Source organism: Balaenoptera physalus (assembly GCF_965194825.1).
Source record: "Balaenoptera physalus genome assembly, chromosome: 4".
NCBI classification, from domain to species: domain Eukaryota; kingdom Metazoa; phylum Chordata; class Mammalia; order Artiodactyla; family Balaenopteridae; genus Balaenoptera; species Balaenoptera physalus.
In genome coordinates this window covers 38,731,596-38,759,459 of record NC_138891.1, presented here as the reverse complement: position 1 = coordinate 38,759,459, position 27,864 = coordinate 38,731,596, and the positions used below count along the sequence as shown (strand labels likewise).

The 27,864-nt window shown below is 40.0% G+C and overlaps 1 protein-coding gene and 2 long non-coding RNA genes across 13 annotated transcripts in view; 1 reads left to right on the top strand and 2 right to left on the bottom strand.

Moving 5' to 3' along the window:
- VEPH1 (ventricular zone expressed PH domain containing 1) overlaps positions 1-27,864 on the top strand; it is a 298,073-nt gene that overhangs the window by 81,870 nt on the left and 188,339 nt on the right. For 10 of the 11 annotated variants that reach the window (XR_014262903.1, XR_014262904.1, XR_014262905.1 and 7 more), the window contains exon 6: positions 2,551-2,760. Coding sequence is in view for 7 of the 11 variants with exons in the window: in XM_082459535.1 (XP_082315661.1) it covers positions 2,551-2,760 (210 nt within the window). In the remaining 4 variants the exon portion in view is untranslated. Of the gene's footprint in view, positions 1-2,550; positions 2,761-20,519; positions 26,040-27,864 lie in introns of those variants that run through there. The other variant, XM_082459530.1, reaches the window with a different exon arrangement.
- The window catches only part of LOC309659751, a 701,522-nt gene that overhangs the window by 489,879 nt on the left and 183,779 nt on the right, over positions 1-27,864 (bottom strand). The window lies entirely within an intron of this gene.
- The window catches only part of LOC309659736, a 457,573-nt gene that overhangs the window by 329,299 nt on the left and 100,410 nt on the right, over positions 1-27,864 (bottom strand). The window lies entirely within an intron of this gene.

The window sequence follows — 27,864 nt, the reverse complement described above, 5'->3', positions numbered from 1 at the left end:
TAAATATTTATTGACTCACTTTCAGGCCAGACTCTGTGCTAGGCATTGAGTATACATTCACAGGTACAAAATGGAAATGATTCTTGACCTTGTAGAGATTTCAATCAGTCTGCAAGGCAGACACTAGAACATCAATGAGAAGGAAGTGTGAGGGTAGGAGCTTTAGCAGGGACATGAGACTGAGAGGGGAAGAGAAGAGGAGTTGAGGAAGATTTTTTAAAGGAAATAATAGCTAATCTGAAGCCTCAAGAATGATAAGGAGTTATCCAGCAAATTTGGGGCAATAAGAACTATAGGCAGAATGGATCACATGAGTAAAATTCCAGACACAAGAGAAAACTTAGCAGGTCAAGAACATTTTTTAAAAATCCAACATGGTGGAAGTGTGTTATGTGATGGGATCTGGATGGGGAGACAGTAGAATAGGTGGGTAAGGAGCTAAGTCTAGAAGATGGATAGGAGTCAGTTCAGAAAAGGTATAGTGAACCTCTGGCTTGAGAGCAATGAGAAATTAGTGAAGTGTTTTAAGCAGGAGAGGGTCACCATTGTGGCCACAAGGTCGAGAAGGTATTGGATGGACAAGACTGAAGGCAGGGAGAACAGTTAGGAGGCTGTTGGAATAACCCAAATGCAGGGTGACTAGATCAGTGTCTCAGCTTAAATGTCCCTGCTGAGAGGACTTCCCTGACCCCCAGTGTAAATCAGGGCCCTGGGACTGTGTCTCACAGCACCCTGTATTTTCTCTATGTGACATTTATTAAAACTTATAATTACGTATTTCTTTTGTAACTATTTGTTTTACTAAGTATCTCCTTTACTAGACAGTGAATTATTCCATGAAGGCAGGAACCTGTCAAACTTGTTAGAAACATTAACTCCAGCACCTAGAATAATACCTTGCAAATGGGAAGGACTCCATAAATATTTGTGAATGAATGAATGGATAGATGAATGGACATGGAGGGAAGTGTACCCATCTGTGGGATACTTGGGGGGTGGAATCAATAGGACTTGGTGATTGCTTGGATGAAGCTGCTGATAAGGGAAAAACAGTTGTCAAGAATGATTCCCAGACTGCTGGCTTGAGCAGTCAGATGATTGTGTCATTTATGGGGAAAGAAGACACTTGGGGCTAGAGAGGTGGGAAAAGCAGGGTTTGGGCAGGGGGTGAGTTCAGCAGATTGAGCTGTGCATCAGATTCAGTTTTAATACTGGAATCTACATTTCAAATCTCCCTTACCAAAACAGCAAACCAACAACAAACAAAAGAAATAAGCGTAGTATAAGTATGGATGGGTAAATAGTTTGTACTTCTTTGTTCAGTTTTCCACAGCTTGTCCTTTCTAATTCTTTTATTTTAGCATACAAAACAATTCATTAAATCGTCAGTATGCAATGTGTCTGTGTGTTAACATAGAGACTTTATTCCACAAAAAAGTCACATTCTCCTTAATACAAATTATTGCATCTTTATATTGATAAAAGCATTAAAAATTAAGAAACAAAGATTAGGATATTGAGAATATGGTAGAAATTATTTTACTTTAATAATTTTTTATCGTATTACATTTTTGTGATCCAAATGGAAAATTGAAGAAAATGGAAGAGCTCTTTCCTGCTTTCTTACTTTTATTATTAAATATTTCCACACCATATTTCTCCAGTTTGAAGGCTCTGATTAAAGTCATCGTCAAGGATCTCTTACATACTTATATTGTCCTTTAAATTGAAACTCTCTGATAGTCTATGGATAATTGTAGTTAACTGATGAAATGAGGTAGTGGAGAAGACCTTATTACAGAGAGGGAATAATATGTGCACAGGTCCTATGGTGAGAGGAATTTGAGAGAGAAAAAAATGCCATTGTTACTAAAGTTGAGAGAGCAAGGTGGTTGTGTCCAAGATGATGTCTAAGGAGTAGGCAAGTAGGGACTGAGTATGTAGGCCATGTTAAAAATTTTGGCCAGTATCCTAATTTCTAAGAATCTCTAGGTGTTCTGGGTACATAGTAGGTATTCAGTAAATATTTTTAATGCCATCTATGCTTTTCAATTCAATTTAATTAGTGGTCAAATTCATTCTTCTCAATATATGCAGCACAGTTGATAATGGACAGCACAACCAATTTCTGAGAACACTACTTGATAATGTTTTCCCTGAGTCTTTAGGAAAACTCTATTGTATATGAGCACCAAAAATAAAATAAAAATAAAAAATTGAAGCTTTCAGGGTGGTTTGGAGGAAATGTAACACTACCAATAAGGACATAACACATCAAAACTTGACTTATGCATTTAAGCATTTTGCAGCCTTTACTCTTCAATGGCAGAGTGCAGATTTAAAGAGGAAGCAAAAGGAACTGAAGCCTCTGAAATTTTATTGTAACTTTAAAATTTCAGACTTGGGAGATTTGTTTGAGTTCTAACAAGAGTAATAATCTCAGAATGTGTTGAGTTCAGATTGAATACAAAAGATATTAGATTGATTCTGACTTAATTAATTTCCTCTTTGTTTCTCTTTCTTCCCTCTTCTTCTCCTTTCTTTCTGTAGGTGGTTCAGAAGTGTATTCCTTTCCTAATCGGGCATTTGAAGGATTCGACCCATAACGACGTCATCCTAAGCATCCTCATAGAGATAGCAGGCTACGAGCCAGTGGCTTTGAACAGTTTTCTCCCAATGCTGAAAGAGATTGCTGAGAGATTCCCTTACCTCATTGGACAAATGGCAAGAATCTATGGAGCTGTTGGGCATGTGGATGAAGTAAGTATGGGTTTTTTTCTCTTCATTTCCCTAAATTCCATTGGCACTTAATCCATAGGAGCTCTACGACCTACAAATTTGTCCTGAGACTTCTGAGAGTTTTGTTTCTTTCCCTCTCTCTCTTTTTTTTTTTTTCATGGACAGCAGCCTCTGGATCAAGGGCACATTGTAGCAGGGTTATGTGGAAGGTTCAGGAAGTGAGGATTTCATTGCTGGAGTGTCACTGAGGAAGGCGAAGGGTTACAGTGGAAAGAGCACTATGACAGATTCAAGACCACTTTATAATAACAGCAACCAGTAAAAGAGTTTCATCTCATTTCTGGTTGCAATTCTGGTCAATCAGGAGACCATCAGTAAACACAGAGTTAGGTCTCAGAGACTGCCTATTAATGAGAACCCATAGCTATCCTGTCAATAAGTGCCCGGACTCAATATGTTTTGAGCCCTCTGCATGATGTTATTTGGGAGAGTGCAATAAACGTTCATGGATGTTTAAAAGTCCTAGTCTAAATATTTGCATAATAAAATCTTTCAGAAGGGACGACAGGATGCCACCAGAGCTTGTGGGGATTAGGCAACTAAGAAAGAATTTCCAGAAATTAAAGTTCTGAAGGGTGTGTGCATGCATGTATGTACACACATGCATGTCTGTCTGATGATTTCATATTGGGATTTAGGATTTTTATCGTTTAAAAATAAAAGCAAATATATAATTGATAGAGGAAAGCTTTTACTTCCACCCACTTACCTATACTGTAGTTTCCTATTAGATAAATATAAAATTGTACAACTCTTAAAAGAGATTTCATAGTTCACCAAGTTTAGCAATCTGTTTTGTTTGATTTCTGCTGAGATTTGTGGAGAGCCTGGTGAGTGCCAGGCTTCCTCCTGGTTGAGGGCCTTACTCCTCTAGTTTCCCAGAAGAAGGTGGGAGAACTGGTCTCCCAAGCAGTGTGTATTTATGAATGTGACAGTGGCTCTTGTAAAAGGATTACTCGGTACTGATGTGCTGCTTAGTATAATCCCTTTCCGTTCAGTGCTGTTTGGAATGTCTCCTGCCTGCCATGATCTGCCTTCTGGTAACAGTTTCTGTGCCCATCGCCTTTGCTGCCAGGAGAACCTGCTGTTATGCCCAAGTGCTTTTAGGCCAACTGTAACCAACAGCTGTTTGACTGAATCTGCTGACATTGCGAATTTTTGCATGGACCAAAATATTCAACCTCTGATGTGCAAGGCCTTGGAATCTTTAAGTGGTAGTTCTTTTTGTCACAAATACATTTATGATTCATTAACGTGTAGTAATGCACACTGAAAGTGACTACACCTCCTATAGAAAATGTAATCTGTAAACAAAGCAAAACAAAACAAACAAAAAACACTAGCCACTGTAGGTTTATCTGAACTAAGGCTAACTTGAGAGAGAATGGACTATTAGGTGACATTTATGTGACTCCAGGTGAGTACAGAGAGAAGGTGAGGAGGGTCCAAAGAGCTTGAGGGATCACTTATTTCAAAATTCAGAATATCAGAATATTTTCTCATCTCTGTCTCTGTCATCTCTCTCTCTCTGTCTCTGTCTCTCTCTATCTCTAACTCTATCTCTCATTCTCATGTGCCCATGGAGGCATCTATATTTGGGAGAGAAAAAAATTTTTTCTAATGCTTCTGATTCACCTCCTCAGCAGAGAGCAATTTTAGATCAAATACTTCTCCAAATGTATCTGGATATCAGGACTATATTAGGAACTTTTTTAACAAAATAAGTTCTTGGACCCCAAAGAATACCTACTAAATGAAAACTTCCAGGAAAGGGACCCATGAATCTGGATTTATGGGACACCCCTCCCCCACGTCTGCCAGGGTAATTCTGATGCAGCATTTTGTGGATCAGTATTTGAGATCCCTTGACATAACATATTTAAAGCATTTTATCTTTTAGACTAAGAATCAATCAGGCCTTGTCCATCACCCATCCTGCCCTCCTCCATCAAGTCATGCTAATCAATTAAAACTTTTCCAGACGACTGATATAGCAGTTTAGATGTGGTCAAGAGTAACACAAAAATTCAAAACAACAATGGTTTAAACAAAGATACACATCTATTTCCCTTGCACATGAAGAAGTCTAGAAGGCAGTCAGTCTAGAACTCCATGTTTCAGAAAGCCAGGCCCCTTCTCCTTTGTTGCTCTCCTATCCTTGAGCACACCAAAGACCACAGGGCTTCTGTCTCATGGTCCAAGATGGCGACTCCTCTCCACCCATCAAGTCAACATTTCAGCCAGTAGGAAGGGGAAAGGGAAGAAGAACTCTTCCAGACAGTCAAACACAACCTGCTGTTTATAGCCCATTGGCTAAATAAAACAAAGCTGCAGATGACCATACCTAGCTGCAAGGGAGGCTGGAACATCTAGTCTGCATTTAGGTGGCCATATGCCCAGCTAAGCAAAAGAGAAGGACAGAAAGAATGACAGGGGACAAAGAATGTCTCTGTTGCAGTTCATCAAGTCATTCGTTTCTCTGGGTCTCTTTTCTCTCCTCAAAAATAAATAATGTCTTTACACTGGATTACCGCCCTTCTGGCTCTGATATTCTCGGATTCCATTATTCCATTTCATTTAAGATCAGACTGACACGATTACCTATAAATGTTAGTCAGGATCCTTTACTCAGAAATAATGCCTAAAATATCAGCCTTTGAAAGTCCTTCTTTTAGTTTTAAGAATGCTAAAATTCAGATGTCCCAAGAATTAGTAGTCTAAGCAGCTATTAACTGCTTAATTTGAGTAAACCTGTTCAATGTTCTAAAAATTTTGTGGAGCCATATTCCTAAAGACCAAAACCAATAGGCAAGATATATGTGTATGGTTATTTCTCTCCAGCCTCTTTGCAGAAGGAAACAGAGAGTTACTGAAGTACATTGCCAGGTGGGTATGAGGGCAGGAGTCAAGTATGGGCTCCTGGCTGCCTATGGAGGAGGACATTGCAAAAAAAAGAGAACAGCAGGAACTTTGCCCTAAAAAGGCCTAGCTGTTTTCTGTGTGGAGAGCTTGGTCTATGTGACATAAAGGGACATGAGACATGGAGATGTTTAGGGTGTTAATGATGAGACAGCCACAGGACCCTAGGATCCTCTTTCTCAGTCGCATCTAAAAATTTCCCAGTCTCATCTAAAAATTGACTTAATTAAAATTTTTTTCTCTTTGACACCAGAGTAAAATTTTCAGATGTATTCAGGGGTTCCAAGTATCAGACGATTTTTGTTGCTAGGATTTTAAAAGATTTTGGAAATGCAGAAAAGCCAATGCGATTTGAGTATCTTGCTTCAACTTCTGAGATGTGCAGTCTGTGACTGATTGGAGCCTACTGTTTATCCCTCCCTTGTTGCCTGCCTTCCAGCAAACTGCACTGTTTGATCCTTAAGAGGAAGAGGGAGTCTCCAGGGGATGTAGGGCTGTCAGGCCCAGGGTAGCCTCAGGGCTGGAGTCAGCCTGGAATCAATCACACATGTTGTTATTAATTGACTTCTGCCCCACCTTCTGTGCCTGCATGAAGCCAGGTGCAGGGACTGCAGGGCTGGCTATGGGGAACCTAACATGTGCCTTTCTTTCAAATCAGCACCCATCTGGGTGGGCAGACTGTTTTCAGCAGCTGATAGCAGTCACAATCTTTCCATCTGCTGGTGTAAACCAAGCAGAGGAAAGTTGTATCTATAAAACAAAAAATAACACCCTATAGATACTTATTTTCTCTATCTCCCAAATTACCTCAGGGATCTTTTTTTGCCCAAATTTGAAATGAAACCATGCTTAATAGCCATGGTGCTTGTGTCACTACAGGAGGCTGTACGGTGACTCACAGGCAATTTTCAGGTGTGTTTTGGCATCCAAAGTACATATGTTGGATGGAGAGTGAAACTAGAAGGACCAAAGGGCAGAGAAATCTATCCACTTCTAGGGTAACTGATGAGTGGTTGCCTCTGAGGTGTACCTTCCTTGGCCCTGTCCAGTAAAGGACACAGCTGGCTCTTCATAATGCCAAGATTCACCCCACTTCTGTGATATGTTCAGTAATAAATTGTCCAATAAATTAGACAGCAGACCTGACGTTATTGACCAGAAAGCATATGGTGAGCCATGTCTATCTGTGATTCCAAAAGATCCCGGCTCTTGGTAGGTGACATCAGAGAAAAATGGTGTTGAGTGGATCATGAAAAGAGGTTTTCAGTGACTTCCCTGGTGGTCCAGTGGTTAAGACTTTGCCTTCAAACGCAGGGGGTGTGGGTTCGATCCCTGGTCAGGGAGCTAAGATCCCACATGCCTCGTGGCCAAAAAAACAAAACATAAAACAGAAGCAATATTGTAACAAATTCAATAAAGACTTTTAAAATGGTCCACATCAAAAAATAAAGTCTTAAAAAAAAAAAAAAGAAAGAAAGAAAGAAAAGAGGTTTTTATATATGAGAGCTCAGCAGGCAGCAAACCGGTTGAAGTACAGCTCCCAGGAGGAACATTCACCACTGTAGACTGAGCAGTGATCACCACCTAGGATATGTCTGTGTAAGGACGCATTGCATGAATGATCTTGCTGCCCGTGGGGACATCCGTACAGTGTAATGTGGTGGCTAAGAGGGTGGTCTTAAGAGTCAGACCGCCTTGGTTTGCATCCTCACTCACTGTGTGGCCTTGAGCAAGTTACATCACCTCTCTTGATTCAGTTTCCTCATCTGTAAAATAGGAATAGCAACATTATTTACCTCGTAGTTTTGTTGTGAGAATTCAATGAGTTAAACCATGGAGAACAGTTTGTGGCAAATGGTAAACATTCGATAAATATCAGCAATTTATTCCTTCCTCAGTGGTGCCCAAGGCTTTCTCATTGCGTTTATTTGGATACAGACTGAAACTTAAGCCAAACAGACTGAAATCAGGGAAGACAGGAACAGGTAAATGGTGTGCCTCAGGGAAAGAGACTGAATGGATGGATATGTGGGGGACAAGTCAAAATAAGGACAGAAATAAAAGGAATGAGGTACTGCATGTACCATCAAAGGTATAAAGCGGGACTCGCTGTATCTTCTTTCCTTGTTAGGAAATAACTGGTGTATATGAATTTTTTTTCTCAGAGTGGAATGTATATCTGCGTTATATTTATATTGTAGACCACCATTCCTGAGGGGAATAAAAGTAACAAAAACAATAATAAAGCCACATTTTGTAAAAATTTTTATAATTTAAAATAAGCCTTGTTTTCTTGAGGGCACTGGAAGTGCATTGCTTTCCATAAAGGGCAGGTGGTCCCCAGCTCCCCACCTATAAAAACAGCTCAAATAAGTTTGCAGCAATTTTTTTAAAAACTCTCATTAACTAAATCTGAAGTGGTTTAAATTAAATCCAGGCCAGATTGACTTTTCTTGCCCATGAAGAACTGAAGTAGAATGCTTCAATTCCAGAGGCTTTATTGTTTTTCATTATTTTCTTCACTCATTAGACTCTCTGAGCCATGCAAGTGGTCTCAGCCCCCTTGGTTGGGTATTGCAGTTATTACAACCCTCTTTCCTAATGTGGGTCCACATGCAAAAGAGACTTCTTTAGGAATGGCTTTGACTTTTTTGAGAGGACAAATTGCATTCATGTGTTTTGTCCATCTACCTAAGTCTCAAGTAAACGAACTGAAGCAATTTTAGTTTAATAGTCCCATCCTCACCGGGACCTCATCTCATTAGAAGGCACACACTACTACGGAGCACACCCTCCATAGCTGTGTTTCCCCCACCCTATGCCAGACCCGCAAGGCAGCCGACCTATGTGGCGGAAACAGAGATGCCCTAAACTGCTCTTTGCACGTGGTCTCATAGTACGTGGAAGGATGCTACGGCCAGTTGTTTTCCTTAGCTGGAGACCAGCAGTTTGCACCTGTGAAGAATCAAATGGCATGCCCTCGGAGTGTGGCCACTGCCAGGGTGGGTGTGAAATCCTGTGCCCTCTGCCTTGTTTTCCTAACTGGCTGGAATATGCTGGCCAAGCACCAGGGTGTGTTTATGACATCCTCTCTGGGCTCAGAGTCTTGGACACTTTTCAAGTAGAGAAGTGACACACAGCTTGCCCAGGTCGCGTTTCTGTGACATCCGGCAGGCCTTCCACAAAAACACTTTCAGGAGGAAAAGGAAAAGAATGACAAAGGCAACTGAGAACCACATTACTGTCCTCATCCTGACTGTGTGGAAAAACATCCTGCGAAATAGGAGCTGGATGGATGCTATGCAGCTTTAACTTGGAAATCAAGACTAAAGGCTCTAGGGGCCATTCCACAAGAGGAAGGACCTGTGACTTTAAAACCACAATTTCCCCAAGGGTGGGGAATTTAGTTAAAACTTTGGTAGGTTCAGTGTCTCTGGGGAAGCCTTGGTTGGTGCCAGCCGGCAGCTACTTCATACTACAGAATTGTCATCATCGGGGAAGATTCTTTCTTCCAAAATGCCAAATAGCTTTATTGTTTTTTATATTGTAAAAAGGGTACATGCTAATTGTAAATGATATTAATAAGTCTCTCGCAAAGTGTAAAGAAAACAAAAAAAACTTTAAGCATATACAAGATATACTTTCACATAACAGAGCTGATTTTCCATAGCCTTCCTCAATGATATAGGGTTGAGTCGCTGATTCTTTCTGGGTGCAAACCCCAGTGCTGGTGGTGATGGGAACACAGAGAGGAGAAAGACATGGTCCCTGCCCTAGAGGGGCTCACAGTGAATGGGGGGCAAGAGAGATGTACAAACAGATGATTAGAGTTTAACTTGGTGCCTGTTACTACTGATTTCTGAACTGGATCAAGAAGGAAACAACTCACCTTGTGTGGCTGAGTTTGGAAGCGTGTTCTAAGTGAGGCTTGTTGTATGATAGGATTATGTCAGGGGAGGAGGAGGACAGTATTCATGGGAGGACACAGCAGGTGCAATGGCAAGCAGCTGGGGGAAAGCCTTCTGGAAACCATGAAGAGTTTCAAGTGCTTGGATAATGGAGGGAGGGGAGAGGGATGAGGCTGGATGGTAGACTGGTTCCAGATGATGGAAACTCCTCATTGATTAGCAGACAGTTCCTGTTTTCTACCTTCTCTCTCCAAACTTATTTATCACTGGTGTCCAGGTCACCTGGGAACAGTATTTTGTTTCCTTTTATTGTGTAGACAAGCAAATGAATACTGTGTACCTCAGAGTTCCCCAGAAACTAAAGAGCCTGGTAAAAGGACAAACAGTCCCCACAAATAGTTACAAATGTAGGATAGTAACGGTTACAAAAGTTACATGTTGCAGCAATTTTCAACCATGTCTTGTAATTATCAACTGTAATTTAGGCCAACCGACCAAATCCACAAGGGGCTCTCAGTGCCTCTGTGAGGGGAGAGCTTGGCAAGGCCTAGAAGGGGCCTCTGCTTGACCAGTCTCCCCTCAGGATTGAACCCCAAGGATGGTCAGCCTGGTCCCCACAGACCTCGTCTCCTCTTTTCAGAGGGGACTTCTGCCTTTCTTACACCGGTGTCTGTGAGGAAGCAGACCTGTGCTTGCCCCACTGAAAGCATAAAGTTTCCACTTAGCGACTGCCCTTCTAGGCTTGAGCTTAAGATGTAAATGAATCCTGGATTCATCAGAAAGGACAGCTTGGCATTGGCAGCAGGTGGGTTGAGAGGATAAAGCAGTTGCTAATTCCAGCTCAAATCCTGCTGCTCTTTTAAGGCTACAGCACAGACCTTGCTCTGCCCGTAGCCCTTAGACTTAAATCACTTCAGCGTAAGCCAGCTCCTTCTCATCTCTGGTGCCCTCGGCCTGCAGCGGCTTGAAGCAGGGTTTCCGTTCCTGGCCAGTGACTGAGGTCGGGTTGCGGCCGTGAGAGCACCGAATCCTAGCCGCTAGACCAGTGGTCAGTGACAAGACCCTGGCCCTACGGCTTTGCAGAAAAAGAACTCCCACAAAGACGGAAAGTAGTGAAACAAGTAAAGTGTTTATTAGGAGAAAAATGAGTACAGTACGTGTGGATAGACACACGGGCAGGCTCAGAGAGTCATGCCCTCGTGGCAGTTTGAATCACTTTTATGGGGCATTTCTTCCGGGTTTCCTTTGGCCGATCATTTTGATCTGCCTGGTTCAGAGTGCGTATTTGGTATAGCTCAGGATTTTCCCATGTGTGCACGCACATCTCTTAGCCAAGGTGGAGTCCACGGAAGAGGCCTATGTGTAGGTTTGGCCACTCGGTATCACTCCCCTTTTGACCTCCAAGGAGCCTTTCTCTGCATGTGTAGCTGGGGAGGTCTCCTGACTTTGAGAATGAGGAATATGTGGTCTCTTATCTTCTATCTGGGCAGGGCCCAGCCTCCTCTCTCAATTGTCCTGTTATTCCCTTCTCAGAGTATCTGTCCGCAGGGAACAAACTCAAACCATTTGCCCCAGGGGCCCATCTCTCTCCTTCTTCCCTTCAACTGCCAGCATCTGCATTTCTGAGTCTGTGGTTTTCCCCAACTTTACCAGCCACCCTGCTGACATGCATGGCAGGATGGATATGTGACGAATGTCACCCCCAGCCCCACTAGCAGCCTTCAACCAATGATGGGCGTATTCTTACCCCAACTCTGTCACCCCTCGAATGAGGTAACCCTTTCCCTAGAATCTCCTGGCATCCCTTCCGAGCTGTTTCCCTTCTCTGCCTCACTCTTCTCCTCCTGTACGCATCTGCTGCAGTTTCCAAATAGATGATTTGCACATAAATCATCTCAGAGTCTGTTTCTGGGGAGCCCAATCCAAGAAAAAGTCATTTCCATACCTTCCCAGGCCATCACCATCTTCTCTGCTCTGAGCATGTGAGAGTGTACAGCTGTAATGTGGAGTCTGCACCTGACTTTCTTCTGGTTGCATTTGCCTTCTATTCGCTTGGTGTATGAATCCACACACTCCCAACCCACTCTAAGCCCTCTGAAAGAGGGCACACTATACCTTACATTTCCTTGTTTCCCTGCACTGCTCATCCCTGCACTGCAACTGTATTTGTGGCTCCTAGCATGTGGGCCACAAATACTTGCTGACCAGCTGTTACATAGAGACTGGAACTTGACTGGACACTAGTACAGGTCTTGTACTAGTAGACGGCAGCTGATGACATGGCAGGTCGTGAGGAAGACCAGGAACATTACAGACATTGGGTTCCAGTCATGGGTGGTGGCTACTGGTTTTCAGGTTCTGTTGGTCTCCTTTCTGTGTGGTGGTCAAAGTGTGGTCCCCAGCTTTGGGCACCACTGGGAACTTGAATCAGAATCTACAAGTTAACAAGATCCGCAGGTGATGTGTGTGCACATGAAAGTGTAAGAGGCACTGGTCTCAAGGATCCAGGCCCCACAGGGCTTATCTGCTATAGGATCCCCCCGGGGGTCTGGGCATGCCCACATATGTATATGCATGCATGATTCATGTATGTTTATAGACACACACAGCCATACCCCCACAGGTTTCTTTGTAAGACCCATTTGTTTCAATGTAAATAAATCAATAACCTTTAAAAATGATCATCTTTGACAATGTTAGGGTAAACAGAAACCCAGGGAACATCAAGCATTATTTATTATACAGTTTCTGAGCATTTATCACACATCTGATGTGTGCAAGGCACTGTAGAGAGTGCAAAGTTAAATAAAATTCAGCTCTTGTGTTGTTGGAAGGGGCTTTGGTTTTTCTTCACTTAGAAATGATCCTTCACTGGGCTTTGACGCTTCCTGTTTAACATTCCTAGAATTCCTCACCCCATCCCCACTCCTATGGAAAATGAGGTGGCAATGGGGGGAGGATGGGGGGAGAGTGTTCCTAATTAACAGTTTTAAATAACATAGGGGATATATACAAGATTTTCCTATTGCTTAAGTTTTTTTTTTTTTTTTTTCCTTGTTACTCAATTCATCATTTTTCAACCAGGATCTGGAAGCATCCCCAAAACCCCTAGCAGGATTTGACACAGAGATGGTATCACCATGATGTAAAGGTTTTTTTAATAATTGTACTCTCAAAAAATATGAGGAGAGCACTTGAAAGTAGATGAATTTTGTTGCATAGCCATAACTATACTATTTGAGCTGATATTAACATTTCAGCTCTCTGCCTTATTTATCAAAAACTGTAAGCCTGATTTTATTTTGTAGTGAATAGGAATGGGGAACTTGGTGCTGGTTCACAGCCCCTAAGAAAAGATGTATCTGACAGTTGGCTGATCAGCAATGGACTGTCACACTGAAATGTTCATGTTATAGTTCTTAGCATTAACCAGCATGAGTCTTGTTATCTACATGTATATAACACAAAAGAAATTACACTGAGAAGGGTATCTTGACATCAATTTATTCCTTGTTAAGTAATAAATAAATCTAGAGTAGATAAAGAAATAGTTGTTATTTAAGATTAGTAAATTTAAGGTGTCTGGAAAATGTTTTCAGAACTGTAGATTTCCCAACTTCAGCACTATGTAGATCCCATAGAGTTTCAAATATCTGGCAGTTCACCCAGAGAAGTGGAAGACAAACACTTTCTTAACTATCTCCCATTACTGAAATCTTTATTTACTTAGTATGGTTGATTTTAGAAATCCCTGGATTATACTAAGCTCCTATTGATGTCTACATTTTCTCTGGCTCTTCCTTCTGCTGCCTTCTTCTTTGAAGACAAACTTCCTTCAGCTGTATGTAGCATTTTCTGTGACGCTGGTCCCTATCTCAATCAAATGTCCCTTTCCTCCTTCAAAACACTTCCCAGAGCCCACCTTCTCTATGATAGCTCCACATTCCTAAGCATTATTTGGTGACCAACTCTTTCTCCTTCATGATTGGTAAGTACAAACTAAATGTCAGGGAAGGAGGATAGTGGGAGGAAATGGGAAGTTACAAAGATTTCCTGAAGGAAATATTCTACGTTCCTCCACTTTAGAAAGTGAGAATTACCTTAAAGGCTAAATGCATAGATTTTAATATCCCATACAGTAGATAAAATGGAAACAATGGATACAATGAGGTGACTCCTCTATTATTCTGCTGAGGAATGGCAAGATTAAATCATGCTATGGTCTAAATGTGTATGGCCATCCCCACAATTCCTATGTTGAAACCTAACCTTAAGGTGATGGTATTAGGAGGTGGAGCCTTTGGGAGGTGATTAGGTCCTGAGGGTGGAGCCCTCATGTACAGGATTGGTGCCCTTATTAAAGAGTTTCCAGAGAGCTCCTTTGCCCCCTTCTTCCATGGAACCAAAAACCAAATCTGCCAACACCATGATCTTGGACTTTGCAGTCTCCAAAACTGTGAGAAATAAATGTTTGTTGTTTACAAGCCACCCAGTGTGTGATATTTTGTTACAGAAGCCCAAATAGACTAAGACAAAACATGAGTCCATTCAAGATCTCAACACAACCGTATGTAAAAATCCTAAAACACTGTTCTGCTTTATTTCCACTGTTTACATAAAGGTGAGCTCACAAGTGAGTGGAAAGCAATTTAGAAAGTAATTTTTTCCTCCAAGCTACTACATGTCAGACCTTCTCTTCTGAGCACATCCTGGCCAGCCAGACATACCTTGAAACCCCCATCCTATTAACTGCAGTTTGTTTGCATATTTTGATTTACTTATTTATTTATGCCCTGCTGACCTCCAGCAAGCAGTCAGGCAGTTCACAATGAAAACATAGTTGCTATGAGACCAGAAATAATTAACCCAAGGCAAAATCCAGGAACGAGAAAGGGGAGCATTGGCGGGATAGGGGGCAAGTAGCAAAAAAACTTAAACTATCCTAGCTAAGGAAATCAACAATCTCAGGCAGGGTCACATTTGCAGACTGCATTTTTCCATTTCATTCTCCCCTATAAGTAATGAAATAATATTTATCCAAGTATTTCTGTCTAACTTGTATTTTGGGAGTTACATCTCAGCTACCATGAATAAAACGTCCTGGCGATATTTTTTTGAAAGTAAGTAGGTGCAAAGAAAGATAGGCATCTTGTATTTAATTGTATAATGAGTAAATTATGTAATGTAATGAGTAAAGTATGTTAAGTTCAATTGTAGCTGATGTATAGTTCAACTGAGTTAAATCTTACCATATTGTTCCTTTTCTAATGACCACAAAGCACTTTTTCTTTTTTTCCTGGCAAAAGGTTCAAACACAATTTCTCTTTCTTTCTTCCTTTCATTTTTCTTTCTTCCTATTTCTTTTCTTTCTTTTTGGACCCGTAATAAGCAACTTTCTTCAAAATGGTTTCCATGATTGGGCCAGAAGACCTGTGGTTACTTTTTTCTGTCATTCTGTGATTATACCGCATTTGCAAAACAGATATTGTGTAGTTAAAGATGGGCTGCTTCTTTCAGTTCTCTAGAAGTGTTTCAATGCTAAAATCCCCAATGGTCTTTCAAAAAGTTTCCTTAATTGAAGCAAAAGAAATAGTGGAACCATTGTTGGGGATAATCAATGAGAGGTCATTTACATGAGGGGACCATGGTGTGGTGGGAGAAGAAATTCTGGCTCCGTATAATTCATTCTGAGTCGTTGAGCCCACACAAAAGATTTACCTTTAAAAGGCTAAGTTCCCAAGCCCCCAGTTTTTAAAGAGTAAATCCGAACTGTAGAACCTCTAAATCCTTTATCAACCCACAAAATAACACTATGTTCAAAGCTCAAATTAGATAGATTTCTACAAGCTTTAAGGTCTGTAAGTATTTGGGGGTCAATGCAAAGAAAAGATGCTGGGAAATAAACTCTCAGCACAAATGAAGAGAGATTTGGGTTTTCAGACATAAATGTGGCCACACCAAATGCTATTTAGGGAAAAATAGTCTTAGTTTTCTGGCCTTTAAAAAAATCAATCATACTAAAAACATAATTTATTTGGTTACATTATTGTCTCAAATAGCAAGACATAAAAGTAAGCTACCTTTCACATTCTCTGATTTCTACTTTAAATCCTAAGTCAACTTCATTGAAACCTCTCTTTGAGGAAGACATAGTAAGTTCCGCATTTAAATAAAAGCCATAATTGCTTTATAAGTACAAAAATTATACCTTGTATTTCTTTGTTTTGTTTTTTTACAAGGGCGGCGTTTACTTTAGCATTCTGTGCCAAATGCACAAAGTTGAACTGAGTCCAGTAGATTCTTAATTTTTGCCATGTTACAAAATTTGAGGTTCATTCAAAACAAAGGATACATCTGTTTTCATCAGCTGCTTCTTAAATTTTATTACTGGGACTTATATTTTTTAATTGTTTTGCCTAAGCAGTATTGTTTTACTAGGCATGATTTATTACTCTCCCATGTGCCCACAGAAACTGTGTGTTCCTGAAATCATGCAAACTAAATCAAAAATAATAAGGAAGGATGGGAACTTATTCCCTTTACATTGGATTAAATGATCATTTAGAATATGTAAATCTGTTTAAATTATAATAGAGCTTTGTTTATCAATGGGAAGAAAAATATGTTCAATTAACTCCAAGCTGATATAAAGAAAATTGAGGCATGATCAGAGGATAGAAGAAAGAATTGAGGAATATGACTTTTTGGAATGCTATTTTAAAAATCAGCTCAAAATTGGAGGATTATCTGCCTAAGGAGACATTAACAATGTTTTTGTTTATATATTCTCTACTTCGTTCCACAAAAAAGGATTTCAGGCAGCTTGCTCTCTCAATGTTCTATTTTAAAAAAAATATCGAATCTTAGCTTTTGAACATGATAAACTAACAGCATTTGATGCCTACTTACTGTGCAAGCATTTTGCGTATATTTTTGTGCTAGTATTTTCAGGCTAGAAGAGCATATCCTTGTCTGGGGGTAGCATAATTTTTAAAGAGTAAAATTTATTAACTGTACAATTATCTTGCAATTTATAGATTACTGGATGACTTTATTTTACTGGACCATTACTGCCTTGTCTACTTCAATAACAGTGACTTTTTGTGGGATTGAAAATGTTATAACTGTAGAATATTTTTGCTTCAGAAACAGGAAAAAATTGAGAAAGACTGGGAAATAATTGCAAAGAGAAAAAGATCTAGCTATTGATAGATCATGAGGATTCAAGTCACTAAGAAAACCTTAAGTTATATAGTCTTTTGACTTAATCATGTGACATTTTTAAAAAGAGAAATAGGCTTTCTTGGTAAAATGTTGAGCAAATTTCACTTCTAGGTAAACCTTTTCGCAGGTTACTGAAACAGTGGCCCATATTTGCTTACTGAGCAGGTATTGGGGTTTTGGACATTTCTAGAACTTCCAAACCTTTATCAATTCACAAAATAAGTTAACTCAGAAAAATTAAGGGGATATATGGCTTCTGAGACAGCTTATTTTAGTTTTGGTGATAATTTAGATATGTCTGCATTTACATTTAGGATTTTCGACACTGAAACAATAATAGCTAACATTTACTTAGCATTTCCCTGTGCCAGGCATTGTTCTGAATGCTTTGTTTTTAACTCACTGAATCTTCACAACCACTGTATGAGGCGGGCCCATTAATCTGTTTTATTAACTGAGCCTTGGAGAGTTAAGTGACTTGCCCAAGGTCCATGACTGCCTGGTGGCAGTGCCAGGATTCAAACACAGGAAGGAGCTTCTGAGCACACTCTGTGACCACCACACCACCACCCGCCTCTGCTCAGCTGGGAGGGCTTTCCATGGGACTGCCACCTTTCTGTTCTCTGAGGGTGGAACTTCCTCTGGGAATATGTATCCAAAGAAAATCTCTCACACTTATCAACAGCTCAAACAGCCAATACTCTTTTTGTTTGCCCTGCTAGTGTCTTACTCACCAATTCTACTTTCCAAGCAGTAAAGGAAGCCTCTGGAAAGCCAAACACTCATTGTTTCAAGGGGAAATTTTAGGCAGTGGAACAACTTAGGCTGCTGCTAGAAGGTGTCTCAGAAAGAGCTATAAATCTTCAGGGTGGGTGCGGTTCAGAGTGGCCTGAGCAGGGACTGGGATGGAGAAACTTTGCACGTTACACAGACAGACCAGTTAAATCCAACAGAAAAGCAGGTCTCTAATGAACTGGACTCAGTCATTTGGAATTTCTAAAAAGAGTGACTATAAACTCATCAGTCAATAGAATCTTTAAAATTTTATTTTAAAGGTTAATATCTCAAACTCTGAACAGACAACAGAATAGGAGGGACCAAAAGTCTTCCAGTAGAATAGGACCAGGAGTCATACATCACCAGTAAGTAAAACTTTACATGTTTCAAAGGGACTCCCACTGTTTAAAAATGACTTTTAAAACCTGATATTGATTTCTCTGCAAGGGAGGTACTCAGAGAGAGAAAGAGAGAAGCACAAGGGAGGGGCACACCGGTGCTTTCAATGGTATTGCCAATGTTCTGTTTCATTACTTAAATATGTTTATACATATTCTTTCATGTGCAGCACATATTCCATAATGTCAAAAAAAAACATTAAACATTTACTATGTGCCAAATAGTATGGCTGGTATTGACAACAATAATATAATAAAACAATAGGCCTCTACTAAATGGCTTATTTTTTAACTCATTGATATTTCCAGTATAATCACATCTTATTAAGAATAATACTTGTAATAACAATTGATTGCTACCATTTTTTAAAACCATTTGCTCTATGCCAGGTCTTTTATAGGTATTATTTCATTATTCCTCATAACAAAGTCTTGAAGAATTTGTGTCAGCTGATTTTGTTAATAGCATATCAAACTAAAGCCAGCTTCAATAATAAGAATATTTATCATCTCATTTAAGAAGTTTGCAAGACTCGATGGGTCCAAGTCCCTTCAAAAATTCCAAAATGTCATCAAAAACCCTTGGTGACAAGGCTCTTTCTCTCCACCTCCCCAGTATATTGACTTGGCCCCATAAGTATGTCCCCTCATGCTTGTAAGATGGCTGCCACAGATCCAGGCAGCACATGATGTAGACACAGCAACGTCTGATTAAAGAAAAGGCATGTGTCCTTCCATGTCTCTCTTCTTATTTGGGAGAAAAACCTTTTCCATCAGTCTCTCATCCCAGAAAACTTCACCTCAAGTCCAAATGCCCAGGATAAACTCATATACCCGTCCCCTGAGTAGGAATAGGCTGAGGAATTGAATAGCTGTCATTTTCACATTATGGCAGGATGGAGATTTTACCAATAAGAAAGAAGGTGATAGGATGAGATATGACTATTGATAGGCAAGCAAAAGTATCTGCCACTGAATTGCTAGCTCCAATTTATAGATGAAGAAACTGAGGCTCAAAGTGGTTAAATAAGATGCTCAAAGTTACATAGCTAATAAAAACACCAAGCCCAAAATCATCTCAAGTTTTTCTTAACATAAGTCCAGCCATACCAAAAAAATCTATCAGTACAGCCATTCCCCAAAAGGAGGTAGGAAGATTTAACAAATCCTATTTTGCTGAAAAGCATGAGGTTTCCCCACCTCATGGTTCCAGAGCCGTGTCAGGAGTGTTGGGGTGTTGGTGGTGATTTTCAATAATAAACTTTATGTCAGGCAACACATTAAGCACCGAAGGTACAAAGATGAACGTGACATGTCCAGCCTTTGAGGGGCACACCAGGAAAGGTGACAGTGACACAGAAATTGCAGGCACAGATGTCAGGGCTCTCATGAAGATACAGCCAGAGGTCTGAGGAACACAGAGATAGGTGCAAGCAACTTTGGCTGGAAGAGTTCAGGAGGACTTCACAGAAGAGGTGACGTTTGAATTGGTTTAAAGACGTGTGGGAGGGTACAAGGAAGAGAAGGGGAGGAAGGGGTTCCAGTAGCCAACAGTCTGCCCTAATGGAAGACATCTGTTTCTAATGGAAACTGGGTTGCTAAAGGAGATGGAAGAAGAGAAAACGATTTTAGGGGTGGTCTTTTAAAATGGCAACAACCCCTAGCCACAGATAGCTCCGAGAAGAAGGCATATCTCAGTATCTCCAACATGAACACCACTTCATAAATGTCTTACCGAGCATATCAGAATCTATTAAAAAAGGATTTACAGATAAGTTTCTCCTTTGGCTTTCTCATAATTACAATTCTCATTCAGGGAGAGCTTCATTCAGTGTTCCAAACCAAATGGATCCTTTTTTAAAAAAGAATGGCATTATTCTAACATCTTTTTTTCATTTTTTTTTTTTTTTGTGAAGAATCAAAAAAGGAAAAGAAGGATTTTAGAATATGTCATGTTACCATGTTTTTCATATTCTGCTGTAAATAACTGAGTTGCTGTTCCAGTCATACTCAAAGAGAATGTGCATACTATTTTTTGAAGTTGATTTACAATATTGTGTTCAGTTCAGGTGTACAAGAATGTGCATCCTATTTAGTTCAGGATTGAAAAAATATTTCTAATAGCTCAAATGTATTAATTATATGGTTAGGTCTTTGATATATCTACTCGTGTGTTACTTGCTTTAACTATCAATTTTGAGAGAAGTATATTAAAATCTCCAACTACAAATATTCATTGATCTGTTTTTCCCTGAAGTTTTACCAATTGTTAAATAAATTTTGAGGTTGTGTTGTTAAAAATAAAAAACAAAAAATAATTGAGTTGCAAGCAAAAAGCAAATGGCTGTCGCCAGCCTTCAATCTGCACACCCAAGTTGGGTCATATATACAAATCCATCTGTGATGGGGAAAAGAATTAATATGTGGGTGAAAAACAGAGCACATGTGGATTCGGATATATAGTAACTTACTAAGGAAAGAACGTTTCAATTAGTTTAAAGGCAAGGAGAGAATCTGCCTGTGGTGAAAAGTAGAAGGAAAGAAACTGGCAAGATGAGCTGGAGACTTAAACTCAAACCAAACTCCATATGACCTGGTTAATCTGAGCTCACATTCCTGATGGCTGAATGGAAAGTCAGGCCCAGCAGTTTGGAATATCTTTCAATTCTGACCAGAAGGTAAAAGAAGATAATTTTCTTTTATAGGAGGTCCACAAAGATCCAAGATTGATTAATCGATCCACCTATCTCCATGTCTATATGTCTATCTATTGATATCTATCTTTCTATCGACCTCACTGATTTTATATTCACAAAATTCACCCTAGTCTCTAAATTGTTTGTAACCCCAAATCAATACTCAAGGTGCTTGTGAGGTCACTCACAGACATGCACAGAATAGTGCCCACTGCACAGGTTCCCAGCTGGGGTTGAACGAGGCAATGCTCTGCCTTCTTGTTTCAGTTCCCCTCTCTCTGTAAACAAGTGTCTGTTCTTCTCGTGGTCTATTTAGTGCCACAGTCTAATCTTTGTGCTCTTTGTTGGTGATTTCATTGCTTAAAATGTCCAGAAGTTTAGTGCTGAAGTGCTCTCTAGTGTTCCCAAGTGTGAGAAGGCTGTGATGCACCTTATGGAGAAAATTCGTGTGTTATGTAGGCTGCATTCAGGCATGAGTTATAGCGCTGTTAGCTGTGAGTTCAATTTTAATGAATTAACGATCTGTATCAATTAAGACATCTTTATTTTTTTTCTTTTGAATTTAACTTTATTTTTTTTTTATATAGCAGGTCCTTATTAGTTATCTATTTTATGCATATTAGTGTATATATGTCAATCCCAATCTCCTAATTCATCCCACCACCACCACCCCCGGCTTTCCCCCCTTGGTGTCCATACATTTGTTCTCTACATCTGTGTCTCAGTTTCTGCCTTGCAAACCAGTTCATCTGTACCATTTTTCTAGATTCCACACATATGCATTAATATACAATGTTTATTTTTCTCTTTCTGACTTACTTCACTCTGTATGGCAGTCTCTAGGCCCATCCATGTCTCTACAAATGACCCAATTTCGTTCCTTTTTATGGGTGAGTAATATTCCATTGTATATATGTACCACATCTTCTTTATCCATTCATCTGAAGACATCTTTAGATAGAAACACACATAAAACAAGGTTATGTATTGATCAGTTGATGAAAATGTGTGACCGGAGACTTTCAGGAACCTACCCCTATATTTGCTCTAGAAGCAATGCTTCAGTATTTGCTAATTCAGTGTTCGAAGTGACTTTATAGAACATAGCTACTATGAATAATAATAATCGACTCTTTGTACACAAACACACACATACACACAACACACACACACCCACGTACACATATACATAGAGAGACAGACAGTGATATATCATCACATTCACCAGCAGTGTGAGGCTGTCTAGCAGAGTTCTCTGAGCTGAAATAATTTCCCACCTTCTCACAGACTCCAGAGTAGGGTGCCCAACTGTCCCAATTTGCCCTCGATTGAAGGGTTTCCCAGGATTTGGGACCTTCAATGACAAAACCAGGAAAATCCCAGGACCAATCAGAAAGAGCTGGCTCCCCTACTCTAGAGTTTCTTGAAGCCAGGGAATTGAGGTGGAGGAGGGGCCCATACTAACCCTTCAACTCTTGCTCTGAAGCTAGTAACCCCACCATCATTAGGAAAGAGGCTCATGGAATAAATGCACCACCAAGCAACTGCTGGCCCCGCTCAGGCTTCTGAGGGCTCCTAAGTAAAGGCTGGGGTGTCCCTGGCAAAGCTTCACTGAGAAAGCGTTAACAATAAGCTCATTTGATTTACATTCCTAATGCCCCTTGCAAGTGTCTTTTTGGTGTGTGGCGACGTCTAAGGGTTGAATTATGAAAAAATAACAGTGAAATGGCCCAGTAAAAAAGCAAGAATAACAGATGCCCAGGAAATAAAATATTTTCATTCAGGCAGCAAAATAAATTATTTTCTTTAACTCTTTTGTAAATTGATAAAGGACAGAGAGAAAAGTGTGGATTTTAGGACCAAATCCACATTTCCTAAAATCAGCAAATTCTCAAACTTCCAGAGATTTGGTACTCTATATAGACTAGTGATTCTCAGCCCTGGCTCTATATTAGAATTACTTGGGAGGTTTTAAAAATTCCTCTGCCTGGACCCCACCCATCACAATGAAATTAAATAGAAACTGGGGCGAGGGCAGGGGGAGAGGGGAATTATTGGGCATTAGAATTGTTCTAAAAGCTTCCCAGGTGATTCTAACATACAGCCAGGGTTGAGACCCTCTCACAAGGAGCATAGCGTTGAGAAAGGGTCTTGGGAAAGTTCAGCAGAGAACGCTGAAATCAGTTGCTGATACCTGCTGTGGGTGGAAGACAGGAAGGTAGCAGCCTACAGGGCTGCACTAAGCCATCTTTTTCAGCCTAACCAAAGTGGAAATATTCAAACTCTGAAATCAGGCAGGTCTTGATTCACTCTTGTCTCTGCTACCAAGACTCTTATTACCAGTGTAATCTTGGTCCAGTGATTGGCCCTCTTATCAGTATCTTCATCCTGTTACCATTTTGCAAGGTTGTCATGAGGATTAAGTGAGGAAGCAGATGCCAAGTACCTGAGACATAGTGGATGCTTAATAGAGGGAAACAATCATCACCATAACCAGGCACCCACATTTTCATTTTTGGCCGCTTTCTGATTTACATTCTGTTATCCTCACAAAGAATAACAGAGGCGTTTTATGAGATAGTAGTAGCAGTATTTTACAAACAAAATGAACAACACACAAAAAATGAATGGTATGACCAAGGCAAATCACTGCCTGTGAGCCAAATCTAGCCACACCTGTTCATTTACTTATTGTCTGTAGCTGTTTTCCCATAACAGATACCACATGGCCCACAAAGCCAAAAAATATTTACTCTCTGATTCTTTACAGAAACAGTTTGCTGACCCTTGATTCTAGTTCATCAATTCTCAGTGAGGTCCATGGACCCCTGAGACCCCTTCAGGGGATCTGCGAGGTCCAAGCTATTTTCACACTAATACTCACACATCATTGACCTTTTTCACTGTGTTGACATTTTCACTGAAAAGACAAAAGCGATGATGGGTAAAACTGCCAGTGCCTCAGCACAGATCAAGACAGTGGCACCAAAATGTACTCATCATCTTCTTCACCACCACGTGTTTGCAGGGAAGAAACCAAACAAACAAAAAGCCAGTTTCACTTAACTCAGGTTGGCCCTATTGCTATTTTGAGCCAAGTATTTTGACATTTGGTTTCCGGGGGGCTGTCATATGCACTGTAGGGTGTTTAGCAGCATCTCCAGCCTCTACCCAGTAGATGCTACCAGCTTGTCCCCCCTAACACCCCCAGCAGTGACAGCCAAAATGTCTCCAGGCATTTTTTTGAAATTTCTTTTATTTGACTTAATAAATGGTAAATATCAATAGATATAACTCAGATGAACAAAAACTCTTTGGTGTCTTCTATAATTTTTAAGACAGTAAAAAGTTCCTGAGACCAAAATGTTTGAGACCTGCTGGTCTATTTTGTATTTACAGAGTATTTATGATATTTACACCGCTAAATCAAAATAAAGTGAAAAGGATCCTATAACTGATGATGAACAAGAGATAGGAAAAAGGAGTGGGAAAATATGTGCAAGGGTGGGTTTCGGATTTGGGGGCGGGAGGGATGGAAGTATAGCCAGAGGAGACACAGCTTTAGAGACACGGGGGGCAGTGTGACCTGAGTGAGCTAGTCCTCCATCTGTGCCTCAGTTTCCTTCTTATAAAATGGCAGTGATCACAGCATTATTGGGAGGATTGCATGAATAAATACATAAAAATCATATAGAATAGGTTTGGCACTTAGATTAAGTGTTCTCTGTGGGTCAGCTATTATTATTTTAATATTAAATAATCAATTTATGTCCGAAGGGATGAGGTCAGGCTTGCCATTAAGGCACACAGGTGCTGCTGACCCTGTCCCCACGGTGGGATGACTGAAAGTAGAAAAATGCAGTCACTGACCTCCAGAGATGAAATATTGTGGAGCCAAGAAAGAAATCAGAATCTCCTAAACCCCTTCCTACCCTAACATCACACTTTCTAATCCAGAATCACATCTGTTACCCCTGTGAGGTATATGGGCATGCTCCAAGTTTTCAGAACAAACGATGTGAGGTTGGCTTGGTTTCATATGTTAGTTCCAGAGCAGTTATAACTTTTCTTGTTCCCACGCTGTGATTAATTTTCCCTTCAGCTCAATTTGGCTGCCAGAAAATCATCCAGAGTTGTGTTGATTTCAGCAAATACCCACACAGCCATCCTCACCTTTAGGAAGACATGTGCTTTCAAAAAAGGGCTCTTAATGAAACCGTAGGGACACTTCTTAGGTAAGCAAATGAAATGTTTGTGGACTGACTAAAATAACTGCTAAAGAAGAACCTGAAGCTGAAGCTGAGGAAGTTACTTGAAATTTGAAATCACATTCTCCATAGTAAAGTGCCACATCTCCCGTGTCCCATTTCTTATCTCTTCCGACCTCCCTTTGTCAATCAGGACACTTTTTACTGTAACTGTTTTCTGTGGTTACTGAGATTATTGGGTTTAGATCCTAAAATCTTGCTGAATTCACATGTAATATTCTCTGTGAAATCTGACCTGACTACACTATTTAACATTAACCCCCCTCCGTGGGTCTCCCTATTCTGCCTCATCTTCCTTTGAGGTACATATCTCCATCCAACACACTCTGTATTTTACACATGTATTTTGTTTATTGTCTGTCTGCCTCATTATCATGGCAGAGATTATCTTTTTTCTTCAGTGCTGTGTTCCTAGCTTCTAAAACAGTGTCTGGCGCAGGGTAGGGACCCGCACATCCAGCTTTTGCCTTGAAATCAGGAAGGGAAAACGCCCCTGTGATGCATTGCACACCGTGAATTCACATACAGAGCCCTTGCATGAATGAAAGCATCTATGTTGAAAAAAATATTAGACTCAAGAGTACTTAGGTGTCCTGCAACCTGACAATTATATGAGCCAAAGTATAAAATGGGCTATCAAGGAACTTGTTCCAATGGTGTTTATTTTTCATTCCTCTAATATTGTTATCCTTCAATGAGTAAATATCTCTTCAATTAGCTGTCCAGCTCACGGAAGTCCTAGCCTTAGTCCCACATATCCAGACAGAGCACTGTGCCCTAGGTGTTCTTAACAAATAGTTATTAAGGGATTGATGGCAGATGTACCCCCTTCCCCAAGAGATGTGTTCCAGTGCAATTGTACATGGACTCTTTGAAAAACAAGTTAAGTATTAAAGACTAGGGAAGTTCACTACTGCAATCTGTTCTGTAATAAATATTTCTTTTAAAGTACAGAATTCTTTTGCAACTACATACCTTTATTTGTAAAGTCATGCCTTGGCATATAAGGTTTGCTGAAATCAGTAAATCAAGACATACACACCGAGTGTAGACACTACAGGCTCAGTTCTGTGCCGGGATGATGATTGATGTATGAGAAGTGGCCCCTTTAGGAGACTTGAATGGTACATGTAACCGTTAGGGAATTATACATGGAAGGGGGGATTGTGGGTCCCTTAAAGGCAGAGACCACTTCTCATTCACCTTTGTCATCTAGTGTCTAGCACAGACATATTACAGGCATGCAATAAAAGCACGAGTAAACAAATGATCAAATGCAATCAAGTACTAAAAAGATTTTTAAAAAGAGTTGATAATACAGTGAAAATTCAGACAGAAGAGGTCATTGGGAATGGCTTCATGGAGGAGAGAGAAGTTAATCTTGAAAGAAATGAAGGCCCCAAATGCTAGAACAGAGGGGACAGGGGAATTCCTAGCTAGAAGAGTAGTTTACACCTGCACACCTATCACTTAAAAGGATTTTGAGTATCAGCCTCCAATATATATTTATTTATAATTATACATATGGTCTATTATACTACCATTATGAAAGTTTTTAAATACATTAAAAAATAAGATTTTAAAAGAGCAGTTAAAGATAAAATAAGCATATTTTTAGTTATTTTTATTTATTAATGGTATATCATTATTTATATTGGGCACAAATCTACATTTCAAATAACGTTCTTGATAATTTTGAATTTTTTTGGCTAACTTCCAGTCATGTTGGATTAAATCATGTCACCTGATAATATGACTGATGAGGAGTTCTCATAGGTATAGGAGACAAGTCAGCTAAGCCATTTTCTTGTTATTCACTCACGCCTGAGTTATTCACGCTGTTCTTCATCTTCAGTTTTTTGAAGGAACGTATTTAAGTCAATTGTGAGAGTTAACTTGATTAAAGCTGAGTAACAGAATCTACTCATTCGACCAGGCACATAAAATCTATCACATGCTGACAAATGCTTAAAGTGAACAAATGAGGGAGGATGTCCTGTGGAGAGGAGGTATACCATTATGGTACACGGCATCATCTGACAGGCAGATGGATGGGGGGTGCCGCTGACCAGGCCTCCCCTGTCCACGTGGAGTTAGTGAGTCATAGGCATAGAGGCTTGGCCCAAGGAGGAACCAGAGTTGGGAAGGGTGAATGTGGGGGTCAGATCATTAACGATGGTTGAGAGATTTGGACCTGGCAAGATAGGCTCATGAGACTACATATTTTTAAGAAAGGAGCAACAGGAAAAAGGTTTTATTTATTTTTTTAAAATTGTCTTGGAAATCAGGAAAAAAATCAAAACCTCAAAGAAGCCAATTAAGAGGCATTATGAATGAAACATTGTTAGCTTCAGCTAGCTCTCTAAGTAAACTCCCCATAGAATTATCATCTGCAGGTCATGGGACTCTGACTTTTTTTTTTAAATATAGACCTTAGTTCTTCATCATTCTTCCCCACCACCCCCACCCCCAGCTTTATTAAGGTATAATTGACAAGTAAAATTATAAGATATTTAAAGTGTACAACAAATGATTTGATATACATAGACATTGTGAAAGGATTCCCCCTATCAAGTTAATTAACCCATCCATTATTCCCATATGTTTTAGCAAATTTCAATTACATGATACAGTGTTATCAACTATGGTCACTATGTTATACATTAGATCCTCAGACCCTATTCATCTTATAACTGAATGTTTATACATTTTACCAACTTTTCCCTATTTCCGCCCCCCCCCCCCACCCACTAGTCCTTGGCAACCACTTTTCTAGCCTCTGTTTCTTGGGTTTGACTTTTTTTTTTAGATTCTACGCATAAGAGATACCATAAAGTATTTGTCTTTCTCTGTCTGGCTTGTTTCACTTAGCATA